Source organism: Octopus bimaculoides, chromosome 1 (assembly GCF_046866305.1).
Source record: "Octopus bimaculoides isolate indiv1 chromosome 1, ASM4686630v1, whole genome shotgun sequence".
Classification (NCBI taxonomy): domain Eukaryota; kingdom Metazoa; phylum Mollusca; class Cephalopoda; order Octopoda; family Octopodidae; genus Octopus; species Octopus bimaculoides.
Genome location: NC_142928.1, coordinates 194,577,798 through 194,595,555, shown reverse-complemented (window position 1 = coordinate 194,595,555; position 17,758 = coordinate 194,577,798). Strand labels below are relative to the sequence as shown.

Below are 17,758 nucleotides of genomic sequence, written 5' to 3'. Positions count from 1 at the left end.
GAATACTCGGGAAGAAAGCAAAGAAAAAACAAGAAGAGTCAAATTTTCACAGAAAGTTTTAAGATTCAACTAAGATGGTCTTTTGTACGTCCACACAGAGAAAACTAATGTTTTTAGAATTAAAAAAAAAAATGTATGTTTACTTTTTTACTTTTTCGGATCCTCAAGGAGAGACGAAAGGATGAGTGTTCACAACCGTGGTGGTGTCAAAGTTTGTGTGTTTTAAAACTGTAGATATGTAAATTTCTTAACTTATTTTGAAGGGAATTTTAGATACTCACAGGATATGTATATATTGTGTTGTATATATTGTATATATTGTATTGTATATATATATAAGGATGAGTGTTCACAACAGTTGTGGATATCATAGTTTGTGTGTTTGAAAACTGTATACATGTAAATTTCTTAACTTATTTTGAAGGGAATTTTAAATACTCACAGGATATTGTATATGTTAGGGACGACCGTGCGAACTCATAAAAGGAGAAATGGTGACGAATGGAAAAACAGAGGACTCCCTTTATTTAAACGCGTCACACGGTCGAACATACAAATATATATAAAAGATGATATAGATGATGTTATACGTCGATAACATATGTGACCAGTAATGAAAGACCACAACCGTATTAGATGAATAACAGATATATTTATTGTAGTGTTAAAGATGTATGTCTGTGTGAGAGTGTGAATGCGACATATAAGAACATAATCAAAGAAAAGTGTGTATGTGTATTATTACAGCAGATAGAAAGAGAGTCAATAACACGTGGACAATTATACCAGATCTTGGGTACACAATAAGAAAAGTTCTGTATGTGAAAGTGAGGAAAGGCTGAGTTTGGCAGAGCTGATCACTAGTTGTGATGTCGAGGCATCGATGCCTAGCCGTGATTCTTGTTATACAGATGTTCATCGCTGGCTGAGAATTTCTTGTCTGTTTAAGAACTCTTGTCTGTTTATTTACCGTGGTGAAGCTGGGTCACCTAACAGAATCGAAGAGAGAGATGTGCCGCGGAGTTTGGTTTGGTGTACATAGTAAATCGTGTTGACGCTGGTAGCGTAGAGGCTGTTTGGTATTAATCGTGTTGGTCATGATGATGATGATGCTGGATAGTAGTAGTAGACTATTGTTGCTGATGTGGCGACGGCGGAGGTCATCGTGGCTGGACGAAGCTGCTGAAGTGGTCGCTGGAACTGCTGCTGCTATCGTGTGGTACACGGAACAGTTCTCAAAGAGAAACTGGACCGAGACAAATTATTGGGTATGAGTTGATCTATATATAGCGTTAAGAGGGCTCCAAATGCCTTTAGAATTTTACTCCATCACGTGACCTTATAAGGGGCCGTGATTGGTCAGTTCGCGTTCTGGCGGGAACGGTTCGAAGAAGTTGCCGATTCGAATAATGATCAGTCACGTGATGGACAAGGAATGGGTTCTCTACTACGCTCGCATTTATTTATATTTAAATGAGAAGATGTATGTAATGGCGATAGTAGTTTGTATCTAATGGCGGGCGGTAGTTTCACTACATATATATTCCAGTCTTTCAGAGTTATTCTATTTTTTTGTTCGCCGTTGTCCAGTTGGGTCATATTAGTGTTTCTATGGCTTTCAGCTACTGAATGGTCAGAGCAGCGAGAAACACGTCCAGCCGCTGTCAAGGCTGGCGTCCCTTTGGGAGTTCTACTTATTTATTTATCTATTTATTTATTATATCTTTCTCCGTTTTCTTCCTCTGTTTAGACGAACTTCCCTACCTTTTCGGACAAAACCTTTTTAACCTTCGTCCTGTCTTTGTCCTTATATGTCTGTAATTGATATTAGCCCTTGTGGCCAATAAAACGAATTAATTATTATTATTATCATATGAAAACTCACAGCATATTTTACTGGGTATGATGGAAAGTATCAGCTGTCCAAAGCCAGCAGGCTAAGATGACACATGTTTACTAGTCATGCTTCAAGAACCCTGCGGAGGATTCTTGCCTGTTCCAAACAATGTCGACTTTTGTATGTGTTCTACCTTCACACTTGCACCAATCTTTTGGTAGTTGAGTGTTGATGCTTTCAAGTGCAACAGTTACTGATGGTATCACGTCTAATCTTTTCAATGACCACAACTATCGATGTTGATGTTGTTGTTGATGATGATGTTGTTATACAATGTAGTTAATAATCCATAAAAACTTTGTTTGATTTTATCGAAGTATATCAATAACTTGATAAACTTCTCCGTGATATATTTCATTCTTCAAATACGTTTATTGTTTGGGTAATTTTATCTAACACGGTTATTGTTAGCTTAAGATTCGTATTTGTTATAGACAATAACTTAGGTATGCCAGACGTCAGCAGTATAAAAATAATCTTTGTGAATGTTGAAAAGTCGAACTCACTTTCATTTAACATATTGTTGCAAACAAAGAAAAAATATACAATTAGAAACAGTTTTACAATGGATTTACAAATCTCGTTTCTCAATGGAAAATGATGGTTAACAATTGTCTTGAACAAACTGGCGTTTATGAATTCTTCCCCATATTTTGACTTAACTAAATTTGGACGAATAATTTTGGTTAACTTTATAGATTTAAGCAGAATAAAGTCATACCGTTTCTGAACAGCTTTTATAATTGCAATACCATAAACAAGAAACATGGAAACGAACCATATTTCACCAATGGTACCAGGCTTAGCAAATACTGCAACGGCTATTGAAACTATATACTCGCAAAAGATTTGAAAACTTGTAAGAAATATATAGATATAATAAATTCCCCAAATTAGAAAACATAGAAACGATATGAATGTTAAAATGAAAGCAATAATCTTGAAAATATAGTTAGCATTCAAATACAGAGGGAAAATATAAACTTTGAAATAACTTAATGGTAAAGTTAAAATCAGATAAACAACTGGGATTCCATAATAAACTAGGCACAGAAATACTTCACAGACAGAAAATACTGCAAATAAAATTGTAATGGAAATAAAGAGCCAAAGTGTAATGAATCGCCAGAAAATATTTCTTTCGTAGTAATATAACCAAATTTTCTTTATACGGTTAAACCAAGTATAAATTATCAAATACCAGAAATTTGGGTTTAAAGCAGTAGAAATATTAGCTTCCATTATCGCATAGAGTAGATCATAATCCTGTACTGTAGAAACATTTAAATTGCCATACTTCTCTAATAATCTCTTATTTTGAATGAGAAATGTGCAAGTGGATGTTTGCTGTAATGTATTATAAGCGATAGTCTCACTTAAACGACTGGGAAGAACGAAAAGAATAAAGCTGAAAAATATGTAGCCCATGAACCACAAAAATGGACCCCCGAAGAAGCCATCTGAATTCTCATAACTTCGCGAGATTCCTAATATTAGGGCGCGATAGCCTAATGGTATATCATCTTGGTAAATCATTTCTATTGTTTCATATAAAAAGAAGTAATGCATCAAAAGATCCAGAACAAATATTGAAAGAGAAAATAGAATACAAATGAATCTTCTTAGTCTTGAGGCAAAGAAAGAGGAATTGTGGAAACAAAATACCCAAGACACAAAATGAGAGAATGTGTAAATATTATGGTTTTCATTGATCCATTCGGATTTGTTTGGCAATGTATTTTTAATTGTAAATAAGAATTCATCGTGAGCAAACAGTGGCAGATAGAGATTACGGGAATGTGAAGGTAATTTAGCTTTTGATACGAAACTAATAATTAATGGTAATATAGCCCACAAAATGGCTCCGGCGACATTCCCAAAATCTTCGAATACAGCGTTTTCAATGGTTTTTCCTGAACAAATGGATTTGGAGTGATAAACATGGCTTCCGTTTTTATAGATCCTGCAACAATAGTTCTTCAGTATCTCTCGATTTATACCAATTTTTCTGTGAGCTTCATACGTGCGAGGGCTGTTCTTCTTCATATCACTTGACAAATTTATTAAAAAACACATGTATCCAGATTCTCCCATGTGCAATTTGTCGATAAATAAGATTCTTTTCAATTCCTCAAATATCAAATCTATTAGATCGTGTCTTTGAATATTTTGTTTTCCACAAGTTATATTCATATCAATCCTTTGTTTAGCAACGTAAACGCCTAACATATTAAAAGTGTGCATTGAAAAATCATAGTAGAAAGTTCTATATATAGTTAAAGCACCTGGCTTATCTGGAAACCACGTAAAATTTCTCGCATTTGCAAAAAAATCTAATGGTACAGGATTAAGAAGGTCATCAAGTGACTTGTTTGATAAATGGACTTCAAAATTGAAAACATCTTTTTCTAATTTTACTAAACGAGATAAAATCTCACTGACATTGGGAGGAATTTTAATTTCACAATTATTTCCGAGTTCCTTCGCATCGATGTTTAGTGATGTCAGTGTGATAATAAGAATGATTGAAAGAATAAGAGAACTGGCTGCTCTTATTATCGTCTGTACGGCAGCCATATTTGGTTATCTGTAAAAATATAGAAAACGAAGCATATAAAATAATGAAGATTCAATTCCGTTTCTTTATTTCGTAGATATTTCAAATGTTACGAAATAAACATAAATGTTGCGGTCAATGTAGCTGAGAAAGCAATGTGTAAATAGTATTGATATAGGTATGACAGTTGTCACAGAGACTTTAGTCTCTCTCTATCACCTTTTAACAGCATTTTTAATGAAGAGACATCAGAACAATTTACAATATAATAAAAAGGTTTTATTTATGATGATACTTGGTTATACAAATTCCCGTCATTCTGCTTAGCCGCCACTGATTAAATTGTAGGTTTGGTAATGGAAGGTTAAGGTCTTCCTTGATGCCTGCCAGAGAAGCAAGTAGCTATCACATCGATAGCATCATGGTGAAAAGTGCTTCGTGGAGGAGCGAGGTGTTGTCATGTAGAAGGTCTGAGCTCAACTCACTGAGATAATGAAAGTAACTGCTTAAGTACGAGTTTTACTACGCATGCGCAACTCGAGGGGCTTCCTGTGGTGAAGTCCCCTGCGCATGTGCAGAATAGTACTTCCTCAATGGCGGCTATAATTTCGCGCCACTACAAATGCATTTTAATGTTGCCGAGTACCTATCTCTTTTATGTTTAAACATATCCCCGTTTCAAGGTTAAAATTTACTATTCACTGGATGCAGGAGATGACAGATATTCTATGGAATTAGATGCTACCTAGTTCAAAATATTAAAATTAGCATCATAACTGAATCAAGCTATATTTCAACTGAAAATATGGATGTTTGAATATAGAGGATAAAGATATATGAAATGAGTATGAATTTCATTTCACACAGATTAAAAATGGAACGCTCAGCATAGCAGAAAAAAATGACCATATATGAGTATGTTTCTAGTAGACTTGAAAATGAGAGTAACACAAACGTGAAACGAAGCTTCTCTTGGACTTAAGACCGTTACGTCACACTACGCTTCGTAAGCTATGCATTTACAGTCCAAGAACGGGAGATTGCTACTAAATACCTAATCAACAAAAGAGACATTAAAACCATTGGTGTTCTAAGGTGCAGCTGAAAATATAGATGTATCATCGCCATCATCATCATCGTCGTCGCCGTCATCATCATCATCATCATCCTTGTCATCGTCATCATAATCCTCATCATCCTCATCATTTAACGTCTGCTTTTCACGCTGGCATGGTTTGGACGGTTTGACAGGAGCTGGCTAGGCAAAAGCCTGCACAAGGCTTCAGTGTATGTTTTAGCATGGCTTTTAGGGACGGATGCCCTTCCTAACCAATAACCTGGAAGAGTGTCTTTTACGTGGCACCAGCACAGGCTAGGTCAGTTTTGGAATGATTTTTACAACTGGATGCTCTTCCAAACGCTAAACACGTTACAGTGTGGATTGGTTGCTCTTTACGTGGCACCAACATTTGCAGGGTCACCAAGTAATTTGCAAGACAAATATCCTTTCAGAATGGGTGTGAACTTTGCCAGATGAAGAGAGGTTGGTGTGACAGAGAGATAGAAATAGGTAGAAACAAGCAGGGTTACTGTAGAGGAGGTAGGTGGTTGTCCGGTCCGAGAGAGAGAGACAGTGAGAGATCATGAATGAGGACAGAAACAGGTGCGTTGCAGTAAAGGAGATCCGTGGTAAACCAGTCAGAGGGAGAAAGCATGATAAAAGAGAGAGAGAAAGAGCAAGACAAAGAGACAGGAAGTGATAGAGAGAGAGTGAAAGAGAGAGATGGTGAGGGAGTAGAGACTTCATATGAATTCAAATAGTGTGGGGTTGGGGAATGCAGTGACCGATGAGACCTGGGTAAATGGATGGGGTGTTGGACAGCAGATTAGCAAAGGGGTAGTGAGGACAGGATTGGGGTACAAGAGATGAGGATAAGCATAGTGCATGAACGAGAGGAAATGTGAAGAAGAAGAGAGATGTTGTTTGGTTTGTTGGGAGTGGGGTGTGTGAAAAGTCTTATTGTTAGATGTGGGTGGAACACACAGTGTTTCGAGGATCCAGTCTCACTGAAATGGGCGAGTCATGTTTCTGTGGAAGACATCACCCAAGTGATTTGCAGTTGCCCAATAATGTCATCAAGGTTCTACCTCCCTATGTGACATGGTGCTGTCGCAGAAACAATGCACAATGCCATTTCCTGGAATAAATGTAGATAAATCCTTCTTATCAAATATATACATACATACATACATACATACATACGTAGAATGGAACTTGAGGTGACAAGTGGCGTATTTGGTGTGGAAGACTATTTATCGAAAATACGATGAATACTAACTCCAACTCTGAAGCTACAACTACCAGCCTTATTAAATGACTTGTTAATCTTCAGATGAATTAACTGATCGGAGTGATTTTCGACTGAAAACTTGCAAACCCCAGAATTATATGACTACATAGCGAAAGAAACTGTTCAATATTGTGCGTCCAGGAAGGAGAAAATCGAAACCTTTTCTGTAGATGAATTAAAACATTTCTTGGAGTTTTAATATCTTCTAGTTATATTAAGTTACCCTCCACAAGAAATTACTGATCAAGTGACGAAGATCTGGGTCTGCCATTAATCAATACTGCTATTACAACAAATCGATTCCAGCATCTTAAAAGCAGCAATCACTTTCGCAATTATGAAATCTGGGAGGAGAATAAAGATGATAAAGGTTACGTAGTTCGGTCTCCCTTTACCAGAATTCCTTCAGTAAATTCGGAATTTTTGAAAAGAGTCTGTCAGTCGATGGTCAAACACTATGGACATAATTCACTCAAAAAATTTATAAAAGGGAGACCCATAAGATTTTGTTACAAATTTGGGGCATTGTGCGGTGTTACAGGATCTTGTTACAACTTTGATCTGTATTGTTGTAAGAGTATTCAAGAAGGACCTCAAAACGATCTTTCACTTGCAAATAGAGTTACTTGGAGTGGTAGATGGTCCTCGGTCACATTCCGTATATTTTGATAATTTGTTCACAAAGTATGGTTTGCTAGTGCACCTCGGGCAAATGAGGTTTGAAGCAACTGCTACGAGAGATAATCGTCTCAAGAGATGTCTTCTCAACGAAACAGCATTGATGAAAGAGGGACCAAGAGGTTCATATGATTATAGATTTGAAATCAATAATGAAATCCTTATAGTTAGGTGGCTTGACACTAAATGTGTGACAATTGGGACTAATTATGATTCAGTTGAACCAAATGTGCAATGTACAATGCCAGAGTGAGGAATAAAAAGCAAAGGCAATGTGACTCGACCACATGTTTGGGACTCATATAACAACTACGTGGGTGAAGTTGACAAGCCGGACTGGTTGGCGTCAAAATATGCAACCTCAATTAGAGGCATAAAGTGGTACAGACCATTGTTGACTAGAGTTATTAATATGACTGTTGTAAATGCATGGACTATTTATAAACTGATCCACGAAGTAAAGGGTGAAACATAAAAATTTACTCGATTTCAGGAGATATCTATGTGTTTCATATCTAAAGCACTCCACTGCTAAGCAATCTGGACAATAAACAAAGATGATCACACAATCCACACCCATTGCTGACGTTAAATTTGATATGAAAGTCCATATAATAGCTAAACGAGATCAGCAACGACGTTGTCAGAATAAGTCTTACAGCGGTAAACCACTAAATCATTGTGAAAAGTGCAACGTAACCCTGTGTCTAGACTGCTTTTGCTCATTTCCACAAAGCATTGTTTTTTTGAATGGATTTCCTTCAATACATTATTTTTTGTATGTTTTGTATTTCACTGTATTCTTTCAAAAACTTTAGCTATTTTATATATAAACTTTAATAACAATAGAATATATTAATAGATAACATATGAAGGATTTTGAATTTATGAGTATATCACATTGTCCCAGGGTCCTCTTTATAGGACACCGTGTATTTCTATTTCTACTTTGAGTAAAGCAGTTTTTATAATTGATTTTTATCATTTTACTCTATTTTCAATCATCTTTGAAAATTTAAACGTAATATTCTGAAATTTCAGTACCCTGGGACTTAATGGGTTAAAAGATTAAAAACAGAAGAGAGAGAAACATATATATGTAACGAAGATGGATTAGTGATAAAGACGTAAACCTGGTTGAGGGATATTCAGTTAAGGAGGTATTTATTTTCTTCGTTTTACAAGGAAAGATATCGTTAGGACGAACGACCAAGTTGTGGAGAGTTGGGATGTTGCTTTTCTTCGTGTGATTGTGACGACAGACAAGGAAATTCAGTTGTGAAGTAACAGGTCATCTCTTAGCTAGGCCATTCTTTCAGTATTCTCTGCGTGGGATCTCCTCAGCACTCTGTGTGGCAGCTCTTAGCGTTGTGTGTTCTCTGTCTCACATCTGTGGCGCTCTGCCGTAGGTGCTTGAGATGAGGTTTTTCTATAGCCAAACCATCGGATCAGAGAGACAGCTCCAACGGCTAGAGTCTCTGCAGTTCTGCAGGTCAGTTCTAGGCGATGTCCCAATTGGTCAGAACCGTGGCATTGGATGTACTGACCAAATATTCCTGCTACACGTACATACATACATACATACATACATACATACATACATACATACATACATATATACATACATGAGCCGAGCAATTGTTAATCAACAAAACTGTGATGTCAGATGCGAGAGCATAGGAGGAATTTAGTTTCAATGTGGCGAGACTACAAGAAAACCTTTCACTGTGTTCCCCACACATGGATGCCAGAAACCCTTCAACTTGCTAAAGTTCCAGTGAAAATAGTCAAAACCATAGCTGACATGATTTCATCGTGGGCCACCATATTAAACTTAAACACAATGAGTGGCTGCATTATCACTGATAGAATGCAGTGTCACAAAGGCATATTCCAAGGTGACAGCCTCTCTGTGATGCTCTTTATATCTTCTGTAAACTCCTTGTCATTCATGCTAAGGAAATCTGAAGGATATCTTACTGGTTCACAAGGAAACAAAAATATCAAAATTACACATTGTTTCTTTGTGGATGACTTAAAGCTTTATGCAAAGAATGTGCGTGAGATGAAAAAGAGCCTTGAGCCAGTTACAACATTCCCAAAGGATGTACGGTTGGTGTTTGGTCAGGATAAATGTTGTTATATGGTTGTGAATAGGAAAACTATAAACCAGACTTGTAGCATTTCCGTCAATGGTTTGACTGTTTCCCATGTATCTGGTACCTAGGGGTGGATGAAAATATATCTTACAAAGGCACCTGTAACAAAACACGTGTCACTAAAGAATATTACAGCCGAATAAAAAAACTTTGGACCTCAGAACTTTCTACATTCAATAAAACAATGTCCTACAATGTATTTGCAGCGCCAGTACTCGTCCCAACATTTCCACATAAACAGAGACTTAGACCGCCACTACCTAAAACGAAAACAAGGCGGCAGAGGTTTCACATCGATCCTAAATGCCTTTGAATGTTGCATCATATCCTTTCGGCAACATCTTTTAAACACCAAGTGTCGAAGTGCATCCCTTGACCAAGTTTGCATACATGAGGCTGATAACATCATAAGACTTGGAAGGCAGCTCCTTGAGCAACACTCTTTGTCTGGTAACCTAGAATACATACCCAAATAAGTCGCACGACTCTACCGCAACCTATTATCAGATGAAAGGATGAGCCTATGTGAGCGTATGATCATGCATGAATGTTAGTAGAAAGTTCCGTGATGATAGTAACATCGATCATCAAAGCACTTATTATGGACCAATAGCCGGATTGCTACCTCCGACTTTGAAGAGTATGCGTTTGTAATGCAGGATCAGGAAATATCAACTAAATATTTGATGCACAAAAAGGATAGAGATGCAGGAAATCAGTAAAATGTGATAACCAATGCAGATTTTGTGGAGTTCACACTGAACATATCACCCACATCATAAGTAGTTATCCGAAAATATCATGATGGACACTATAATGAAATCCGTCGGAAGCATACACCCAAGAAAGAAGAAATAAGAATCTACAATATAGTAGAAGCCATAGCCACTCATAATAAAAAGGAATACTGGTAGAATATCCCAGTGAAGACCTCAATAAAATGTAAGCCTAACAGACCTGATATAATGATTTGAGGTAGAGAAGAGAAACTGTGCACAGTTGTGGAAATTAGCTGCCCAGTGGATGTTAACATAAAGCTGAAGATCAGTGAAAAAGGGAATATCTATACTGAAATATTGATAAGCTAATTCGAAGATTACAAATCTAATTCATCAATGGAACTGTAAAAATCTGTAAAACTTTCCAGAAGTTTATCATTAAATATATATGAGCATGTCTAGATATGTAACTATATGTGTTATGTATTCTTTTGTTCTTTGTGGGATAATAAACAACTCACTGAAGGCATTGTTACGTTTCTACGTGTTTACTTTATTTGACATGTTTACAAACAGTGTCTATAGCGGAGTGATACACGCTGTGCGTATCTGCCTTAAACACAGTTCATACTGCTTAGTAGATGCGCTTAACAAGATAGTACTACTAGTGAAGATGTATTCATATATACGTATACCTACGCATGCACATAGATGTGAACATATAACAATATGCATGAGAGTACATACATAAAACATACAAATCTGCACATACATGCATACATACGTACGTGCGTGCATACATACATACATACATACATACATACATACATACATACATATGGACATACAGACACGAAGTGACACGACGCGTATTTAGTGTGGGAGACTATCGAAAATACGATGAATACCATCTCCATCTTTGAAGCCTTGTCAAATAATTGGTTAATCTTCAGATAAATTAACTGAAGGAGCCTTTTATTAAAGATCGTATTGATTTTCGACTTCAATTTGGCATGCCGAGAGTTACTACAAACAACATGGCTGGACACAACATCAACAACACAACCAAGGAACAGAAGAAAAACAACAGCTCAACAGATAAACAGCGGACACTCAGTTTCGAACTGATCACTCTCAAGCAGGAGCTAAACGCTCTCAATGACAAACCCCGAAATCAGAAAAGAATAACCAAGAGAAAAACAGTAATCAAAAGATTTGAGCGAAACCAGGCAGCAGTATACAGTGAGATGAGAAGAGGGGCAGTGAGCATCACATGAACTTCTACACGAGAAGACATAGACTTCTTCTGGAGGAAAATGTGTTAAACGACAAAAATAATAATAATTCTCTTACCTTTCTGAGTCTGTCACTTTGAATGATATATGTACAACAAATACTAGAAAACAAAAAGTAAGCCAATTTCTTAAAAACATCAAAATAAATTTCCTCTGTGTTTTTCCTGATTAAGGCAGAACCCAAGACGTGTAGACAGGCTGCATTATCATAACTAAGCTTAAACATGAGTGAGTGATTTGCAATACTTGTAGAATATATAAAATTGTAAACACATTCGTAAAAAACATATTAGAATCGTTCATGCGAATAACCCATTTCATATATATATATATATATATATATATATATATATATATATATATATATATATATATATATATATATATATACAGTCACCTCGGAAACCTTAGCCACACCTAGAAAAGTTAATTTTTAAGTAAATTTACAATTTTTAGTAAAGCGGGATTTCCAAACATTTTTATTTATCGCTAGAAAGGTAATCTTCAAGTTTAGTGGGATAAAAAAAATAAATAAAAATATGCAAGGGAAATAACTGAACGACTTACCAGTATTATCCGTTTTCTTCTAGCTGTTTATAAATAAATCACACCCTAACCCTAACCCTAACCCTAACGTCAATCAAATCACGTGTGTGATTTATTTATAAACAGAGATGTACGGAGAATACTGGTAAAACGTTCAGTTACTTCCCTTGAATATTTTTATTTATTTTTTTTATCCCCCTAAACTTGAAGATTACCTAGAAAACTAAACAATCATACCTGTATCAGCATTTCTTTTGACAGTCATATCCAATTTGATCTTCAGATGCCAAAATGAAAGTCGAGGAAGAAGCATGAAATTCTATTCGAGAAACGAGCTCAGATTGAAATTTGGTAAAAAACGGAGAAATGTGCGTGAAAGAGAGCAGCTGATTGGTCTGTACCTCCATTAGCTGTTTCAAGATTTCTGAAAAGCGTTGAAAAATTATTTAAGCCGTGATCGCTCAGGAATGCCACAAGTAACAACACCTCAAACTGATCATTTTATCTACCAGTACACAAGAGCAAATCCTTTCTCATCTGCACGTGAGAGACAAGGCCAGTTACCAGCAAACAATAACAATAATAAAGCGCCAAGATTATCAACAATTAAGGACTGTTTGGTAAAATGTTTGAAGCTCAGAACAAACCAGCAAAACAAAAAGAAAAAAAAATTTAACAGATAAGCAAGAAAACTATTCAAAATCGAATTAAATTTTGGGTAAATATTTCTCTTGCAGTTGTCTGACTATGAAAATAGCACCAGTAATGCTTCTCCCAGTGGCAAAGCTAAACTATATTTTCTCTGGCCTAACCCTAACAATGAAAGGTAGATCTGGAGAGATAGTTGAACTGCTTGAGCGACGGCAAGTAGATATATGCTGTGTACAAGAGGTTCAATGGAGTGGAGCGGCGACTAGACTGCTTTCGGGCCTGGGACGTTGATACAAGTTTTTCAAGAAAAATAACTTTGACTTCGAAGTAGTCTCTCGAAGAGAGAGTATTCTGTATCAAAGTAAGCAAAAGACAATCAGACACAAATGGTGAAGAATGAGATAGAAGTGATGTTTAGAGATAGCAAAAGAGGACACTCAGTTTCGAACTGATCACTCTCAAGCAGGAGCTAAAAGCTCTCAATGACAAACCCCGAAATCAGAAAAGAATAACCAAGAGAAAAACAGTAATCAAAAGATTTGAGCGAAACCAGGCAGCAGTATACAGTGAGATGAGAAGAGGGGCAGTGAGCATCACATGAACTTCTACACGAGAAGACATAGACTTCTTCTGGAGGAAAATGTGTTAAACGACAAAAATAATAATAATTCTCTTACCTTTCTGAGTCTGTCACTTTGAATGATATATGTACAACAAATACTAGAAAACAAAAAGTAAGCCAATTTCTTAAAAACATCAAAATAAATTTCCTCTGTGTTTTTCCTGATTAAGGCAGAACCCAAGAGGTGTAGACAGGCTGCATTATCATAACTAAGCTTAAACATGAGTGAGTGATTTGCAATACTTGTAGAATATATAAAATTGTAAACACATTCGTAAAAAACATATTAGAATCGTTCATGCGAATAACCCATTTCATATATATATATATATATATATATATATATATATATATATATATATATATATATATATATATATATATATATACAGTCACCTCGGAAACCTTAGCCACACCTAGAAAAGTTAATTTTTAAGTAAATTTACAATTTTTAGTAAAGCGGGATTTCCAAACATTTTTATTTATCGCTAGAAAGGTAATCTTCAAGTTTAGTGGGATAAAAAAAATAAATAAAAATATGCAAGGGAAATAACTGAACGACTTACCAGTATTATCCGTTTTCTTCTAGCTGTTTATAAATAAATCACACCCTAACCCTAACCCTAACCCTAACGTCAATCAAATCACGTGTGTGATTTATTTATAAACAGAGATGTACGGAGAATACTGGTAAAACGTTCAGTTACTTCCCTTGAATATTTTTATTTATTTTTTTTATCCCCCTAAACTTGAAGATTACCTAGAAAACTAAACAATCATACCTGTATCAGCATTTCTTTTGACAGTCATATCCAATTTGATCTTCAGATGCCAAAATGAAAGTCGAGGAAGAAGCATGAAATTCTATTCGAGAAACGAGCTCAGATTGAAATTTGGTAAAAAACGGAGAAATGTGCGTGAAAGAGAGCAGCTGATTGGTCTGTACCTCCATTAGCTGTTTCAAGATTTCTGAAAAGCGTTGAAAAATTATTTAAGCCGTGATCGCTCAGGAATGCCACAAGTAACAACACCTCAAACTGATCATTTTATCTACCAGTACACAAGAGCAAATCCTTTCTCATCTGCACGTGAGAGACAAGGCCAGTTACCAGCAAACAATAACAATAATAAAGCGCCAAGATTATCAACAATTAAGGACTGTTTGGTAAAATGTTTGAAGCTCAGAACAAACCAGCAAAACAAAAAGAAAAAAAAATTTAACAGATAAGCAAGAAAACTATTCAAAATCGAATTAAATTTTGGGTAAATATTTCTCTTGCAGTTGTCTGACTATGAAAATAGCACCAGTAATGCTTCTCCCAGTGGCAAAGCTAAACTATATTTTCTCTGGCCTAACCCTAACAATGAAAGGTAGATCTGGAGAGATAGTTGAACTGCTTGAGCGACGGCAAGTAGATATATGCTGTGTACAAGAGGTTCAATGGAGTGGAGCGGCGACTAGACTGCTTTCGGGCCTGGGACGTTGATACAAGTTTTTCAAGAAAAATAACTTTGACTTCGAAGTAGTCTCTCGAAGAGAGAGTATTCTGTATCAAAGTAAGCAAAAGACAATCAGACACAAATGGTGAAGAATGAGATAGAAGTGATGTTTAGAGATAGCAAAAGAGGACACTCAGTTTCGAACTGATCACTCTCAAGCAGGAGCTAAAAGCTCTCAATGACAAACCCCGAAATCAGAAAAGAATAACCAAGAGAAAAACAGTAATCAAAAGATTTGAGCGAAACCAGGCAGCAGTATACAGTGAGATGAGAAGAGGGGCAGTGAGCATCACATGAACTTCTACACGAGAAGACATAGACTTCTTCTGGAGGAAAATGTGTTAAACGACAAAAATAATAATAATTCTCTTACCTTTCTGAGTCTGTCACTTTGAATGATATATGTACAACAAATACTAGAAAACAAAAAGTAAGCCAATTTCTTAAAAACATCAAAATAAATTTCCTCTGTGTTTTTCCTGATTAAGGCAGAACCCAAGAGGTGTAGACAGGCTGCATTATCATAACTAAGCTTAAACATGAGTGAGTGATTTGCAATACTTGTAGAATATATAAAATTGTAAACACATTCGTAAAAAACATATTAGAATCGTTCATGCGAATAACCCATTTCATATATATATATATATATATATATATATATATATATATATATATATATATATATATATATATATATATATATACAGTCACCTCGGAAACCTTAGCCACACCTAGAAAAGTTAATTTTTAAGTAAATTTACAATTTTTAGTAAAGCGGGATTTCCAAACATTTTTATTTATCGCTAGAAAGGTAATCTTCAAGTTTAGTGGGATAAAAAAAATAAATAAAAATATGCAAGGGAAATAACTGAACGACTTACCAGTATTATCCGTTTTCTTCTAGCTGTTTATAAATAAATCACACCCTAACCCTAACCCTAACCCTAACGTCAATCAAATCACGTGTGTGATTTATTTATAAACAGAGATGTACGGAGAATACTGGTAAAACGTTCAGTTACTTCCCTTGAATATTTTTATTTATTTTTTTTATCCCCCTAAACTTGAAGATTACCTAGAAAACTAAACAATCATACCTGTATCAGCATTTCTTTTGACAGTCATATCCAATTTGATCTTCAGATGCCAAAATGAAAGTCGAGGAAGAAGCATGAAATTCTATTCGAGAAACGAGCTCAGATTGAAATTTGGTAAAAAACGGAGAAATGTGCGTGAAAGAGAGCAGCTGATTGGTCTGTACCTCCATTAGCTGTTTCAAGATTTCTGAAAAGCGTTGAAAAATTATTTAAGCCGTGATCGCTCAGGAATGCCACAAGTAACAACACCTCAAACTGATCATTTTATCTACCAGTACACAAGAGCAAATCCTTTCTCATCTGCACGTGAGAGACAAGGCCAGTTACCAGCAAACAATAACAATAATAAAGCGCCAAGATTATCAACAATTAAGGACTGTTTGGTAAAATGTTTGAAGCTCAGAACAAACCAGCAAAACAAAAAGAAAAAAAAATTTAACAGATAAGCAAGAAAACTATTCAAAATCGAATTAAATTTTGGGTAAATATTTCTCTTGCAGTTGTCTGACTATGAAAATAGCACCAGTAATGCTTCTCCCAGTGGCAAAGCTAAACTATATTTTCTCTGGCCTAACCCTAACAATGAAAGGTAGATCTGGAGAGATAGTTGAACTGCTTGAGCGACGGCAAGTAGATATATGCTGTGTACAAGAGGTTCAATGGAGTGGAGCGGCGACTAGACTGCTTTCGGGCCTGGGACGTTGATACAAGTTTTTCAAGAAAAATAACTTTGACTTCGAAGTAGTCTCTCGAAGAGAGAGTATTCTGTATCAAAGTAAGCAAAAGACAATCAGACACAAATGGTGAAGAATGAGATAGAAGTGATGTTTAGAGATAGCAAAAGAGGACACTCAGTTTCGAACTGATCACTCTCAAGCAGGAGCTAAAAGCTCTCAATGACAAACCCCGAAATCAGAAAAGAATAACCAAGAGAAAAACAGTAATCAAAAGATTTGAGCGAAACCAGGCAGCAGTATACAGTGAGATGAGAAGAGGGGCAGTGAGCATCACATGAACTTCTACACGAGAAGACATAGACTTCTTCTGGAGGAAAATGTGTTAAACGACAAAAATAATAATAATTCTCTTACCTTTCTGAGTCTGTCACTTTGAATGATATATGTACAACAAATACTAGAAAACAAAAAGTAAGCCAATTTCTTAAAAACATCAAAATAAATTTCCTCTGTGTTTTTCCTGATTAAGGCAGAACCCAAGAGGTGTAGACAGGCTGCATTATCATAACTAAGCTTAAACATGAGTGAGTGATTTGCAATACTTGTAGAATATATAAAATTGTAAACACATTCGTAAAAAACATATTAGAATCGTTCATGCGAATAACCCATTTCATATATATATATATATATATATATATATATATATATATATATATATATATATATATATATATATATATATATATATATATATATATATATATATATATATATATATATATATATATATATATATATATATATATATATACAGTCACCTCGGAAACCTTAGCCACACCTAGAAAAGTTAATTTTTAAGTAAATTTACAATTTTTAGTAAAGCGGGATTTCCAAACATTTTTATTTATCGCTAGAAAGGTAATCTTCAAGTTTAGTGGGATAAAAAAAATAAATAAAAATATGCAAGGGAAATAACTGAACGACTTACCAGTATTATCCGTTT

General features: G+C 35.5%; 1 protein-coding gene across 5 annotated transcripts; it reads right to left on the bottom strand.

Moving 5' to 3' along the window:
- Positions 1-632: 632 nt before the first annotated feature.
- On the bottom strand, positions 633-17,379 carry LOC149137919 (uncharacterized). 5 transcript variants are annotated; one of them, XM_089364899.1, is made up of 3 exons: positions 17,167-17,379; positions 16,076-16,262; positions 633-4,484 (listed from the first exon to the last, which is right to left on the bottom strand). In XM_089364899.1, exon 3 carries the CDS (start codon positions 4,472-4,474, stop codon positions 2,252-2,254), a length of 2,223 nt encoding a protein of 740 aa, XP_089221025.1. In that variant the 5' UTR covers positions 4,475-4,484; positions 16,076-16,262; positions 17,167-17,379; the 3' UTR covers positions 633-2,251. The 5 variants fall into 5 exon arrangements, with proteins under 5 accessions (XP_089221025.1, XP_089221024.1, XP_089221028.1 ...); XM_089364898.1 differs by lacking the exons at positions 16,076-16,262; positions 17,167-17,379 and adding exons at positions 12,440-12,626; positions 13,531-13,727; XM_089364902.1 differs by lacking the exon at positions 17,167-17,379 and having other exon boundaries at positions 16,076-16,324.
- Between the last annotated feature and the right edge of the window lie 379 nt (positions 17,380-17,758).

Coding starts and splice junctions, on each gene's coding strand:
- LOC149137919 (XM_089364899.1), bottom strand. CDS start 4,474: ATGGCTGCCGTACAGACGATAATAAGAGCAGCCAGTTCTCTTATTCTT.